At 37.1% G+C, this 16,018-nt stretch overlaps 1 protein-coding gene across 2 annotated transcripts; it reads right to left on the bottom strand.

Moving 5' to 3' along the window:
- Window positions 1–467: 467 nt before the first annotated feature.
- LOC110448336 (tetraspanin-18-like) lies at window positions 468–15,627 on the bottom strand. 2 transcript variants are annotated; one of them, XM_021494515.1, is made up of 9 exons: window positions 15,560–15,627; window positions 13,777–13,856; window positions 13,145–13,345; window positions 12,717–12,791; window positions 11,808–11,927; window positions 8,933–9,026; window positions 7,407–7,549; window positions 6,558–6,641; window positions 468–2,042 (listed from the first exon to the last, which is right to left on the bottom strand). In XM_021494515.1, exons 2-9 carry the CDS (start codon window positions 13,849–13,851, stop codon window positions 1,977–1,979), a joined length of 858 nt encoding a protein of 285 aa, XP_021350190.1. In that variant the 5' UTR covers window positions 13,852–13,856; window positions 15,560–15,627; the 3' UTR covers window positions 468–1,976. The 2 variants fall into 2 exon arrangements, with proteins under 2 accessions (XP_021350190.1, XP_021350191.1); XM_021494516.1 differs by having other exon boundaries at window positions 13,786–13,856.
- Window positions 15,628–16,018: the final 391 nt, after the last annotated feature.

The following is a 16,018-nucleotide window of genomic DNA, read 5'->3' as shown; positions in this document are numbered from 1 at the left end:
CGAAAGGTTTCCACTGAAACTACACGTAAAACAGAACCCGGTTAGTCCGAAATGAAGGAGTGAACTTCGTTAGTCCGGAAACTGTGGTTTGCATGTTCAAATAAACTCTTAAGTCCGGAACAGTGGTTTGCATGTACAAATAAACTCGTAAGTCCGGAACAGTGGTTTGCATGTACAGTTGAACCTTATTAGTACGGACACTTGCACTGGCAAAACATATTTTTTTAATGAATTTATCACTGAAACAAGAAATCGGGCTTAAGCGCAGAATCTAGGTTGGAGCATGAGAACGTAATGCCGTAGTCTATGGCTATCCTGTGGAGACATTTCAGTGAGATTGCGCTATGAAATAATCGTTCAGTAGCTTAATAGCTCAGTCACGCCGTCCTCATACATATTTCACCTGAGACCTCACACAACCATTGCAGTGATTGGAATAAAATGACGCAAACACAAACTTGATTCAACCCAATCATAATTTAATTATCAATGTAACGTTTTATAAATCTCTCACAGAATATCACTCACTCGCACAGTGAAACATCTAAAATCTTACAGACACATGATTATAAATTAATTTTATATGTACAAAGGACTTAAATAAACAACAATAGCAGCATACATCTGGCCGCATACGATTTAGTATTTAAATGATTAAGAACCAACTCCGACCTCCGACCTTCGTTATTTACTCTATCTAATATTACTCATCCCTGTGATATATCCCTACCATACTACACTCACAGCAGTTATTTATTATTTGATTATCACATGTCGGCCCCCTGCTATTTATAGGCTGTTGGATATACCATACAGATAAGCAACGTGATTTGTAACATATGATGTAGAGAAATGAATGGCCAGATTAACACAAGCGGAGGCACAGGAGCTAGGCACGTTCATAATACGGTTGTACGAATAGTGTTTCATATTAAATTCCTTACCGCCATGATATTCAGTGAAAATTAGCAAATGTCGAGCCCCTGTGATTTATAGCGTATTGGATGAAAATGTGATTTGTTACAGATGGTGAATATTACAGAATGAACCAAACTAGGATCAAATGAATACCAAACCGATGTACAGTGTAACTATACTCTAACGTACAGACTGAAGTAATATTTTAATTTATCAATTTGACTTGTCATTTTGACCGCAAAAATAAATCCAGAGAAAAAGGGCGTTTGGTAAATCCATGTAAATAAAAATTGAAATAACCTATCAGTGACAAAAACACAGCCTCCAGATAAACATGGTATTCCAGATAAACATGATATTCCAGATAAACATGGTATTCCAGATAAACATGGTATTCCAGATAAACACGGTATTCCAGATAAACATGGTATTCCAGATAAACACGGTATTCCAGATAAACATGGTATTCATGAAAATAGAGTGTTGAATATAAATAGGGTGTTCTCACAGAAACTGCTCACAATTCATTTTTCGTTTGGGTCGCTATCCATGTATATACATACAGTTAAGTTTGCAAAGCAACCCAAAGCAGCAAGATATTCCAGAAAACACAATATTCTAAATAAACAGGAACTTCTCGGATAAACATATTATTCATGGCGAAACGCAGAGTTCTAGAAATCCTATGTTATATTCAATGACGTGAACAACTGACAAAATGTCTACTTCTTCGTGTCATTGCTGACCTGACGCACACAGAAACAACAGCACGTTATGTTTTGGATTTCAGGGCGCAGTCAATGGGAACACACGAACGGCGCAAAAGTGTTCCTATTATGAGTCGACATTTATCTCTCTCATATCACACATCCACGAACATTTACCAATCAGGACATCAATTGAAAATATGGATATTTAAATTTATCCAAATGAAAGTTTACAATTCATCTGTTTATCTTTTATATTTCAGTCCTTTTCAAGTAGTACTATTGATGATGCTGCTCGACTCGAATGATTTGTCTAGGCTCCGTCACGTGGTGGTCACGTGATCCACAGCTTTACGAGAGGAACGCATCGTACCTAATTCTCTTGCATAAACACACACCAGAGATGATGCCAAACAGCTGAAATGATAGAGGACATTTTTAAGTAAATACAAGATGTTAAACGATCAACATTCTATTTTAATATGAAAATACGTACACAACTTCTTGGCAAAATGCACAGCGTCAGTAAACAGCGGTTACGTTACGCCCTAACTAAAGTAAGGAGAGCACTAGACCGTCCTCCTCGATACTCCAGGGGTAACGCTCACTTTAGAAGGCGTAAATGGACGTAACCCCTGGGGTATATAGGATGTCCTGGGGTATCGAGGATGTAGGCTGTTGACATGTATACATCTCCCCTTTCCAAAAATATTCTATTCTAACTGCACTATCGATACCATTGTGTATATGCTTTGTCCCTAGATCCTAGAATATCACATTTGTATAGTAATTAATCTTCCCTTCGTTAAACGCATGGAATCTCTTTATTTCTACAATATCCTTGTCGATATGCGGAGGACCAAAAATGTCGCTTTTATTGATTAAACATTGCAAAGTAACATATATATATATAAATGAAAGAAGATCTATTTTGTTAAAATGAAAAATGAAAACTTTTAAGACGTTATCACAATGTCAATACAGTGTTACACAACCGGCATTTTCGCTAGTTCCGGCCGAATAAGCTACAGATGCCTCATTGACGAAAGTGGTGGATTTATTTTGCAAATAAAATATCGAATTCAATCATCTACTCTCCGTTCCTGTACGAGTGTATGACTGACACTATAATGCTTGGGGTAAATCTATACTAATAAATTACCAGGAACTGTAGGTGTTACCTTGCGGTGAAACAAATGACTTGTTTATGTGGTGAATTGTCACCTACAAAAAATATGATTATATACAATGTCCCAGCGATAAAAGACAAGTTGTATAGTTATCTATAATGACAGGTTATGCCTACAAATCGAACACTTTGACTGTTCCGGAATTCTCCGGTGGGGACTTTCGCTCAACACAGACCCGTCTTCCGTTTCCACTATAACATAATCCCTGCTCCTGGGAGAATGGCGGGAACGAATAGGACACATCACGCGAGGCTACACGCCAGCAGTTTACAGAAAACTGTTAGAAATGAAATGTTATGACCAAAACAATATAAGGAGGAAACTTGCTGTCGACCATTTGGGATAAAAGTGTCTAGCAGTGTCGTGTAAGAATGCTTTGTCGATATCTCGCCTCTCCGCTATCTCGTTAACTATTCCACACATGCAACGTGACTTGGCTCACGTGGAAATGTTCTTTTGTTGTAATCTTCACACGTTCATATACTTTCAAGTGTGTTCAAACAAACGAATTACTAAAAAAAATATCGTAAACATTTCCAAAAAGTAGGATACATATCTAGATATTGCGCATTAAGTATGAATCTTTCCCAATCTATCCTTGTATATGTAGCCCTACTAGGTTATAGACATTTGTTTTCATTATGGAGACCTAAGATAAGATATTCTTTATTAAAATCAAATGGATTAAGTAGCAATTCTAATAGAAATTCGAAATTTGCGAAGAATATTTGATAGTTTATCAAAATTATCAATTATACTGTATTTCTGTTGAATATGAATTTATAAACATTTAGTGGAATTGATTTTTTGAGATGTTTTTGTTAATTTGGTAGTTTTAGAACGGTTGAAAAAAATAAGTTTTGTCAATACTTCTAAAAACTTTTCCAACAAGGGAGACAAATCGTTTTAGCCGAAATCGGCCAACTTTACATCCCTTTGTTATGCTAGTATACAATGTCACAAATGAAATATAAGATTCTCATCTTTTGAACTACATGGTGATATGTATTTCAACGATTTCAGTAGGTGTCAGTAACTAATTCAACGAGCCGTGAAAAAACCCGGCCACTTGCACATTCTATTCTATACTTTATTAACTTTAAGCTTTCCAGCTCATCAGTGTACATGTAACAATATAAATACATTGGCAGACACTGCAAAACGCAGTGGAGAATGGACAAAAGATTTGACACATTTAAATGTCATTATATCATAGTCTTCCTCAATTTAGTGGCATCATATTTATATTTGCTAAACCTGGTTAGTTCTTTTACATTTGTTGAGCACAGTAATTGTATTAACTTAAGAACAGATGGTTTTTTCCAGTAAAACATTATTATACACTTTGATCTGAGCTCTTGGTATATAGGACAAATAAGCAAAAAATGATATTATGCACGGTCCCATAGAACACATGTCGCGCTAAATGAACCACACACGACTAGAGCACTTGTTTATAAAGTACATTATACGTCAGTATATTGATTTCTATTTCGCGATCGATTACCGTTTTACTAGAGTAGGTGCCTTATTTAAATAAAGTCGATATAAAGACTACATCTATCAATTGACATAAGACTTGGTAAAGTGCTAGGAAGCTGTGCTGTTAACTGTGTGTGCTCGTATCCTGGATTCTGTCTCAAAGCCACTTTTCTGCTGATACAATAAAACAAAATCGGCGGTGAGGTAATTTCTTATCAATGCCATAAACGATGACGCTGTATTCACAGGCAACGTACAGTGACATCGGCCACAGTACAATGAACTCTTTTGTTGGATACACGAGTCTATTCACCGGTACACTCCTCCTTAATTTTACATTCATCTTAGGTTTTAATATTTATATGTAATGCATACAAGATAACGCAAAGCGTGACATTATCCCCCGCGCCCCGCTGTTTAAAAGAAAGACACACAATCATATATAAGTATCATATATATATGTTTTAAATATTACAATAACAGGTATTAACTCCATTCCACCACTGTTACTGATATTTTGATGTAGATCATCTTTTATAAAACACTGATGACTTCCCCATCAAAAAAGGCTTGATAAGAGCACTAGGTTCATAAGTGTACAAAACTTCATGTATACATCTTTAATGCAAACGGCTCCAATAGAGTGCTAGCTTGATAGTTACACAAAGTATCCCTTGGACTTTATGCAGGATAGGTTGTCAATAAATATACATGATTTATTTAATTGTTAATGTCTAAAACATGAACAGAAAATGATTAAACAAAAGTTGTAAAATGTTCATTTCACAAGCTAAATTGGAGTTATCTCCCCTGTACTGTTTAATTGGATTATTATGACAGAATAGAAAGGACTTAACTAGGCCTAGCCTGATGTCCAATCCACTTGACATATATAAAGTCAATAAAATCTGTTGAAATAGTTACACAAAGTTTCAGGTAGTTATCTTGAACGGTTTTGGAGTCATGATCCATACAACTGAAATTTGTAATTTGGCCTATCTGTTTCCATGGTAACAGAAAAAAATAATTTAAATAGGGAACTTCTCCAAAGCAAAAGGCACTACTAGAGTACTAGCTTGATAACTGTACAAAGTTTTGAGTAGTTATCTTGAACGGTTTCATAGCTCTGGTCCGGAAAATGTAAGTTGGCCTATCTGTTTCCATGGTAACAGAAAAAGTATTTAAATGGGAAATTTCTCCATAGAAAATGGCACTACTAGAGTACTAGCTTGATAGCTGTACAAAGTTTTTGAGTAGTTATCGACACGGACGGACGGAGCCCAATTTAATATCCCCCGCAAACGCGTTTCGCGAGGGATAAAAGGGCAACTTATAGGTACACGCTTGATTCACCACGTTGTTCTTGTCTGTGTCTTTAATATAGATTGTCCAATACACGTAGCTTTCTGAGCTATAAAAGTACAGAGAACAGATTCTCGGGCGCTGAATTAAATATCCTAAACGATGGCTAAAAGGATATTGTCTGGACGGTTGTAGTAAAACCCACACAATAACTACAATTATTGCATCTTGGGACTACAACTATTGGCCGGGGCTTCCTGGGGCTAACGATAACGGAGAATGTATAGTAGAGTACACCTCCAACACGACAGCGCCTCTCCCCCCGATGGTGTCTCGCTATGCAATTCTGGTTAGAACCAGAAAAGTTAACACGAGTGCGGTGTCATGCTACATGAACGGTCGATGTCCAAGTTGTGACTGTGATATGTCACTTTAAGATGATCAGTATACGTATCATTGTAATAATTGATATTTTACTATAATTGGCGTATACACTTCTCTGCAATTTATTTCAGTTTCAGAATTTGAAATGTGATTGTGTGGCCCCATCAGCTGTGGACACGTCATATGAGCTGTTACCATGTGATATATCACTCAGAAAGATATTCACCCCAGGACATTCAGTGTTATGTAATGTACATAGTGTATATAAACATTTGCGCGCAATCGGAAACGAACTAATTATAGAATTTTGAAAAAAAATTAAGGCATCGAAACACTCCAACGAGCTTACTGTGAGACATTTCAATTAGTGGAACACGTTTGGAAAGGAGACGTACCAATAGTCTCAGGCTGGGGTTACCGTGCAAACACTGTGACTCACAACTATATATACTACGCTAAAAGTTAACGTAGTGCGGTACCAAGTCACGTACCTAGAAATACAACTACTATGGCGTTTGAATTCTGCCAAAATCAAACTTCCGGTTAATCAACTAAACTTCCGTTCTATACTTACAATTATAACGACCGCCACTAGCGCTCCCCCTCCGATGATTAGGGCGTGGCCCTGTACGTAATGGACAACCTCGTCATAGCAACCCTGTGATATTAAAACAGACATCCAATAAACATCACCGTTATAAATCACTACTGACATGGTAGCCATGTTTCGCGTATTCTTGTTTTGGCGATTTGCGCTTCAAATACGAGCGAAGATATATATTCATGAAAGGAATACACAGGAAGGATATATTGGAGATCCTNGGGGGAGGGTTCGTGGAGCCCCAAAAATACTCTGGATCCGCCACTGCACTTGACTTAAGAAATATTTGTAAAATAATTAAATTTTTAATTAGTATAGTGCGCATGATTTGTATACCCTTCACCTCGACGCTCAGTGTGTGGTTAACAGCAGTCAGATTGACAGCTAATTGTGTAAGGTCTTCTAACATCGCAACGCAATTAAGACGCCGCTGTTCATCAAACTGCACTGTACAACAATCGGATTGTGAAATCGAGAACTAGCTCCAAGAGAATCTAAAAAAAGTGTTAATCTGTGGGAGCCATTTTGATTTAAAAGGAAAGACTCGAACCAATTTGGGTTAAAAACTGAAAAAGTGAATTTTAATATTTGAAACAACCAGGACAAAAAAAAAAATCATTTGAGGATTACATAACTAAAATTTAGGTAGTGAAAAATAGTCTATTTTTATTTGTTCACGGCGATAGCTTCATCCATGATGATGCAAGAACTATAGTTTTGTTTGTGTATAAAAATCACGAAAATATGTATCCGTGAATATTAAGATATTTAAAGTAATTAAATTATATAAATGTACCGACCACCATTAAGTCTGTTACCTACCGTATCGTACATGTGTGGGTTTCTGCCAGTACCGGGTAGGAGGGGAACATCAGCCCCAGGGGGACCAGAAAACGTCTTCATCCCTGTACACAGCTCCAGGTCACCCTCGGGCCGACAACAACTGTCAGGCACGTATGGTATCCCTGGGGTGGGGAGGAGTACATAAGAAATTAGGTTCAATAAACAATTACACTTGTGGAAACGCTGAACAAACTTATCAGCAAAACCCACACTAAACAGTTCCAAGAATTTTGTGTTATCAGAGAGCGTCAAAAAAGACAATATTTGTCATTTTAAAACACACAAGAATTAAAAAATACTATCCATCATCTGTTAATAAATGTGTAAAGTGTCGAGTTCCAAAATAGTGAAGTATACAATAGAATATATAGGCGTATAGGATAGACGAATTTCATATCAATTGGAAGATCATTCGGCACTTTTCGGTAATAACGCCGGAAATACCCGATCAGATTTCCAATACTTTTGGAATAAGTGTTTCCTACGAGCAGTTTAAACTAACAAACATCCAGGTGAAAAGTACTTCCGATTGAAAAGAAATATAACATTTTAGTAGGTTAATATAAAATAATAATGTTAAACAAGAGGCCCATGGGCCTTAACGGTCACCTGATATATTTATACAGAGAGTTGATTTTTGTTTTTAACATGAACAGAGGTATTATTCAAAGTGACAAAAAACAATAAAACCACCTTATTCAATATCTAGCATGCAGATTTAAGACTGAAAAGTATTTGAAACTAGCACCTCTGATTCTAAACAAGGAAAATGAAGACATTTTAGCACACAGACTCCATTGGGCCCCACCAACCTACAGGGTCATGAAATTCACAAATTTGGTAAAGCCCCTGAAGACCCTTCCATCTATGAAGAGTATTTGATTCTACCATATCTGGGTCTTGAGAAGAAGATTTTTGAAATTTCAGTCAATTCGACCCTTTTTGGCCCCACCCATCAGCCCCTGGGGGTCAGTCAGTGGCTGATATGTGCATACTATCAAACTGCTACCCAATACCGATAATGCTAACCTAAATTGAATTACTTCCAATGGCAATTAAACAAATGTTGGTCCAAAATGTGATTTCCCTATATAAACTATAGTAAAGTTTACCCCCTCCCCAGGGGGAAACGTGACACCCCAGGGTCAAGAAATCCACAATTTTGGTAAAGCACCTTAAGACCCTTCAATCTATGAAGAGTATTTGATTCTACCATATCTGGATCTTGAGAAGAAGATTTTTGAAATTTTAGTCAATTTGATCCTTTTTGGCCCGCCCCTCAGGCCCCTGGGGGCTGGGGACCATATAATTTTAGTGACCTTTGGCCATGGAAGGTTTCTGCAAAATTTCATTGAAATTGGTTCTGGGGTTTTGGAGAAGAAGTCGAAAATGTAAATTGTTTACGGACGCACGACGGACGACGCCGGACAAAAGGCGATCGCAATAGGTCACTTGAGACTTGGTCTGAGGTGACCTAAAAATCAATAACCAACTCACAAACTTACCTGCTGAAAACTGTTCATACCACTTTGACTCCAGCTTGTACGCCGCCCAGGAGGTGGTAGAGTTCGCTCCCCCGGAGACACCACAGCATTGTAACTGTGGATAACAATCAATGTAAAGGAAATGGACGACCACTAAGGATCATGTGAACCTACAATGTTCATTCTGACTGACTTACGGAGATTCATTCCATGTTTTACACCTTCAAGACATAATAATGCAGGTATTTTTTCTTTCCTTTTTTCGGTCTTTTTCATTCTCCTTTTGTCTTTTTCCTTCGTTTCTTCAAGAGAGAAGATTTTCTTAAACTTTAGCTGAATGCCACTCAATCCCTTGCCCTTTATATCGCAGTATTTGGCTTACCTATATCAAACCTCCCTCCCCCACCCCATTCCCACATCCCCTCAAAGAAAGAAGGAAATGACAAGGAGAGCCACATTACGAGAATTGAAGCTCGGAACAAGTATAAATAAAACCCGTTAAAGGTTAATACCAATGTTATGACCGATACAAAACTTTTACGGTTGAGCAGTACGAAGCGCGTGCATTTGGGTGGGTAAAAGCGGGCGGGGATATGGATCTGGCGTTAATGATATGTCTCCTTGGAGTACAATAAACAAATCGTAGGCGGTGATTTAAGGTTTTATCAAAACTTCACTTACAGATCTGACTCAATTTACATGAACCGAGTGATATTTGTCTGTAAAATGACGATACAAATGACGACAAAGCCCCGAGTGTTAAAGACGATACACTACTGTCGTGTCAGACAAGTGGGGAAATGTCAAACCCAGGTCCGGTACAACACTACATCTTATTATATATTCTCCTGACTTTTAAGATTACATTGGAATAACAACAAGAGGCCCAATGGGCCTGCATCGCTCACCTGGTATAAAACTCTTGTAACCTGAAAAGTGATCTAAAATAAAGCTAAAGGCAAAATATCAGTATTTATGATAAAAATTCATTCAAAAGACCCTGTTATTTTTTTTTTAAACATTTTACCCCTGTGATTGAAAGTCGAACAATGTCATAATGTTGAACACATTGTATAGCCTTTCATCTCAGGATGCAACTTGCAAAGTATAAACATCCTGGGAACCATGGTTATTCAGAATAGGTTGTTTAACGATTTTAAACAAATTTGACCCCTGTGACCTTGAATATAAGTCAAAGTCATTCACTTTAACAAACAAAGTAGTCCTTGATCCCAGCATATGCTACTTACTAAATATCAACATCATGAGCCTTTTGGTTATTCAGAACAAGTTGTTGAAATATTTTGAACATATTTGCTCCTTGTGACCTTGAATATGATTTAAGGTCATACATTTAAACAAACTTGGTAGCCCTTGATCCTAGTATGCTACTGACTAAATATCATCACCCTGAGCATTTTGGTTATTCAGAAAAAGTTGTTTTAAGTTTTTAACATATTTGACCCCTGTGACCTTGAATATGGGTGAAGGTCATGCATTTGAACAAACTTTGTAGCCCTTCATCTCAGCATGCTACTGGCCATATATCATCACCCTGTGCATTTTGGTTATTCAGAAGAAGTTGTTGAATGTTTTTCACATATTTGACCCCTGTGACCTTGAATATAGATGAAGGTCATTTATTTGAACAAACTTTGTAGCCCTTTATCTCAGCATGCTACTGGCCAAATATCGACACCCTAGGCCTTTAGGTTATTAAGAAGAAGTCGTTTAAAGTAAAATATTGACGCCGGACGCCGGACGGACGGACGGACGGACGGACGACGGACGGACGCCGGACGCCGCGCCACGGCATAAGCTCACTTGGCACTTCGTGCCAGGTCAGCTTAAAATGAAATCCACATGCAAATAAACAATACCTGATTAACACGTACTAGCCGGCGTCGGGAGTCCGTATAAATAAAATGCTTGTGATCCCCGAAAACAAATATCCGCGAATATGTCTTGCTGAACAGTACGTAGCCACGCCTCTGTCCCTGAGTACCTCTGTCACAAGCTTCACGAACGTTCCTTGATTTAACGTTTTTTTACCTTAAGTTTGTTTGTTTGGGTTTTTTCTCAGCGGGATGTATTACATCAATATTTAGTTTTTAGATTGTTTTTAGACTGCAATCCAAGGGCGGATGTTGCTTGGGGTTCGTTTCTAACTAAGATAATGAACAGAAAAAATAGTTGGGGATGTATTTTGTTTTTCCTTCCTTAAATACAACCCACTATTTATCTGTACGTATTATATCCTAGACGTACATTGTACATGTATATTATAATTAGAAACGACCCCCTGTAGTTGCTGTGTGATACCAATTATACTAATGATATTTACTCAATTTGTTTTCAGAACTCGAACACATTCGTTACAGCCGAGACAGGAACCTCGGCTGATTGTTAATTAAGAAGAAAACTAGTTTAGCCAACAACCTCTTTCAACACACTAGAAGATTGATATACCATTATATTCAAATAGCGGAACAGACCTGGACGCCCCATGACGTCAGAGACATCATATTTCAGACACTGACCTATTTCAATCATTAACCGCTGAATAAATAAAATGTCGTTTTCCTCCAACGACACGAAGTCAAACTGTCGCCAAATCATCAGTTTTCCATGTGATTTTTTACAAAAACAATCGAATACTTACTTTTCGTTTGTCTAACAGTCATCACTAGACTCTCACGTGAGGACAGCTGGTTATGCTTACCGTTACATCGAACGATGTACGGAGTTACATGTGAATTGCATGTGGTGATGTCTACATTTACACAGGGACATGTAACCTAAATGTTTATTACAAGAGGTAACACTTCAATTAATGCCTTAATTACGGGGGCAAAACGAAAACGTGATCCAAGAGGAATAACTCTTGGCGCCTCACCTGTTTCTGCATGAAGTTCCACATGTCCGTAACGACCCTGTTGTCGGCGCGTTCGTCTAGGTCCACTCCGTACTGCTCCGTCAGAATTGACGTCATCGATACTTTGGCGTCCTTGGAGATCTGAAAACAATCATTTGCACAGTCGTTTAATATTATATTAATACTAAGGAATCACGATAATTTCTGCGTTAATTCCAATATTACTTCTCCTGACTTAAATCACGTATATGCACGTTAGTCTATAGTTAAGCAGTACGACTGCGATGAACACTATATATTTACTTTATGTACTGTAACGCACCTCAGAGTAATTTCATAATGTATATAAGTCGTTTACAAATGTTGTGTATTGTTATTTTATTATATGCTATACCTCGCCCTAAAATCTAATAAACCGTGGCTTATTTCCGTTTTTAGTCAGGAATCCCATGATATACTCGAGGCCGGTCTTGCACTTAAGACTGTATGGCGATGCATATATCATCATTTTCAACTTATCCTTCAAAAAACATAATAAAATCACTCTGTTTATCATATTTTTTAAATTATTCACATGAAATATTAATGAAATGCAAGCAAATCCTTGAAAATGAAAGTACATAGAGAACGATATAAATCCATTCCGTTTAAGGAGATATGCCACCTTACACATTATATCTGTGATTTGTGTTGTTCGCATGATTTAATCCCAGTCTTATCAATGACTACATAATCGTGGACCTTTCTAAATGTGTCATCATTTAATCGACCAAGTCCAAAAGCCAATTCCAGTACTAGTACCAGGGTGGGTTCTTACTGTCGAACCCTTTTGAATAGGATATATCAATGTCAGTGTGTGGTGGCATATGTCCTTAAGTGTATATTTCCAAGTTAGATGTTATCGTATGTCCGATCGACAATTATACTCACTTGCCCAAGGAATATGAAAATAAGGACGGCAGCTGTCAGCAACACGACAAATATGAAGCTCATGAACACCAGATACTGGACAAGAAAGAAAACATGTTTAAATCTAAGCCGTGTTTACAGTATGCTATAAATCATGTCTCCTCATGGTAAGTACCACAGATCATTAGCTCATGCGATGTATAGTAACTCCTGCCCAGTGAATTTTAAATATTAAAACATTGATAACGCAATACAATATTAGAGACCGCCATCATTCCGTTTAACCTTTTCAGAGGTGCCTATCTACGTGACTGTGGTAAGTACATGGTTAAATGAAATGGCAGGGTAATTGGTCATATTCCCAGTCCACGGTGTGAGGTTTCAGTGAAGTAGCACCCTAAAATGACCTTGAAATACCCAATCACTATGAAGCATATAACGTCACATACCATTCCCAGAATGCATTTGCTTTCTTTGATTGAGCCACAGCAGCCACACATAGAGATGGCTGTTATAGCGGCTCCTGCTGCTATGGCAACGTAAGCGGCATCGTGATACAGGTCGTTACCAAGCACAGAAGATAGTTGTTTAGCGCCATAATCCGAAACGAGACTGAAAATCCCGAGGGCTAGCACTGCTGATCCGGCAAGCTGAAAATATAACCCACCAACAGACTATACTGACAGACTCCTATAAAGTACTCATGCGGGAGCTCCAACTAAAGGGGTTGTCTCTATCATAATTACACACGATTAAAAGAATTTCCAGTTAACCAATAATAAAGACCTTCAAATAATTCAAAATATTGTCTGAACTATATCTTACTATTTTTATTCTAGCTTTTTATAATAAAACCCTATTATTTGTCAATATCAACGAGATTTTTGTGTTTTAAGTGTTCTGAACATATTATCGCGTTTCTGAACATTTTAGCACGAAATAAGATTATTTAGCAAGTTTACGTAAATTATCAGTGAATGAATATTACAGTTACAAAGGTTTACGTTAGATTAGCGAATTATCCGCATAGATCATAGATATTTAAGACGGATTGCAATAAATGATAAGCAATGATACCGACACTACTTACAAACACGATGAGGTTGAATATGATGATGGCCGACTTCATACATCCTTTACTTTTGGACCCAGACATGACGGCTGAGGAAGGGAATGAAAACAAAACAGGATTAAACACAAGTACAAGCATACAGATCTTATGACTGTGAACGTCCATTTATAAAACTGAACGACAATATGCCGATACCTATTTGATTCAATGTACAGGTATTTTGCGAAGAAATAACTATATAACGTACAAACAATTAAGTATTGAAGATACAAGATGGCATCATAGCAATGTTGTCAACATACAAAAGAAAATGTATAATCATTGTCAGTGGCACAAAGCTGGAACATACACGATTGATCAGATATTAAGTATAGCCTTTCTTTTAGAAGTAGCCTGAATTAGATACTTACTAAGGTTTCTCAATTGTTTTACATTTTTGCAGGAGAATAATTGTATTAATTTATAGACGGACGGACGACGGAAATAAAAGTTAGTGACTAGGTGAGGTAAAACTGCATGTCGTAATGATCTACGGTAGATTTATACAACCTACATTTGGAGGCGTTTTCAAATATGCTTCTCAATTCTTGGATAAAAGTATCTTGTACACGTTGGGTGTATAAAAATACGAAATGTTTTTCATTAGAAACACACTGAGCCAACCAATCATCATGAAAGCCAATTCTACCTAATTCATGCTTGACTTGATATACAAAATTAGTTTTACAATTTGTTTTTTTAAGATTTAATTCGACAAGCTCATCGTAACAAGATCTCAAAATGCACTTGTCAGTTTTCAATAATTTTAACCAGTACTTTATAATGGATATTTTACGCTTTATCTGTAAAGGAAATCGACCTAACTCAAAGTAAACCATAGAATTATTTACAGACAATTTTACTCAGAGAACTTCTTTCAGGAAATGGAAATGAACTTTTTCAATTTGTGTTGCAGGACAGAATCCTTAGACTTCACAAGCATAGTTAAGTAAACAAGTGATATAAGTGTCGAATAATGACAACTTAGTTTCACAGTTTAACATAAAATTCCTAAAATTCCTTTTCAATAAAAATAAAAAAGCTTTTCTACCCTTGGCAGCAATGTTATCCAATGCTGAAGTAAATCTGCCATTATAATTGAATACTAGCCCCAGATAACAAAATTTGTCTACTATTTCAATAGGCCTACCAATGGTTAATGATACTGTTGTCAGTTCATTATACTGTAACGAATGAATAAGAGGTGTACCCGATCACCCCGGTGTATCACCTATATGTCACTAGTCAGTTACGTCACCATGGTAATTAGTCTTAAACCTCACGATCCTGTCATCAATTTATCATAGCTATTTACGATATTTACCGATATTTTCATAATCATAAAAATCAGAAAGCAAACGATGTCCATTCAAAATTCTCAAAATTCTCATTTTCAGATGAAAACAAAAATGTAAAAATAAATAGTTATTTGTTAATTTGTGTATTATATATGTGTTCGATTCGGAAACCTTAGAAGATACGCGTTAACTGTAACCGTAGCATGCATGCTTAGCGCCCGTCATGCAAACAGATGCTTACGGGATTGGTTTTTCACAAACGCGTGCGAAAAAGATCCTAGTGTAGTCTTTGTGAGGAGTTCTATCACCTTATCAATTAAATTAACGTTTTTGGAGTGAAAACAGTGAAAATGACACGATTTTAAGAAATATGAATTCATATTAGATATTTTAGTGTGACGTCATTAGAACTACAGTCATTGTCATCAATTAAATAAAGTTTTAAATAAACTTACCTGTATTTCTTGATGCCTAGTATTATCCGATGTACCCTTTCACAGCCGTGTATCTGTACGCACCTAAGTTTCACTGCCCCGTAAGGTCGGCCTACTTCCGTGTTTGTCACGTCAAAAGTGACGTATACCCCGGGGCTAACACATACCTGAGGTATTTACACCTTTTAGCTTACGTATATCCACAAACGTATGTCTTGTAACACCTTCATACCTATTTAGATAGCAGGAGAGATGTCTAGCTAACTCCAATAATGTTTTGGAGTCGATTCCCAACCGGAAGTGAAAAATATGGCTGCCCCACAACGTATGGTTTCCGGGTAAAACGGTTTAAAATTCCTCTGGGATATTTGATCCCTAGTCTGCTTCCATCTCGCTTACCAATATTTCATTTTTGTTGTTGAAGGTGATTCAAAAGAATCTTTATGCAGCTCCGTCATTTCTCCAGGTACTCCGGTTTCC

This window comes from Mizuhopecten yessoensis, unplaced genomic scaffold (genome assembly GCF_002113885.1).
Source record: "Mizuhopecten yessoensis strain PY_sf001 unplaced genomic scaffold, ASM211388v2 scaffold4001, whole genome shotgun sequence".
Lineage (NCBI taxonomy): Eukaryota > Metazoa > Mollusca > Bivalvia > Pectinida > Pectinidae > Mizuhopecten > Mizuhopecten yessoensis.
This window is presented reverse-complemented; position numbering and strand designations above follow the sequence as displayed.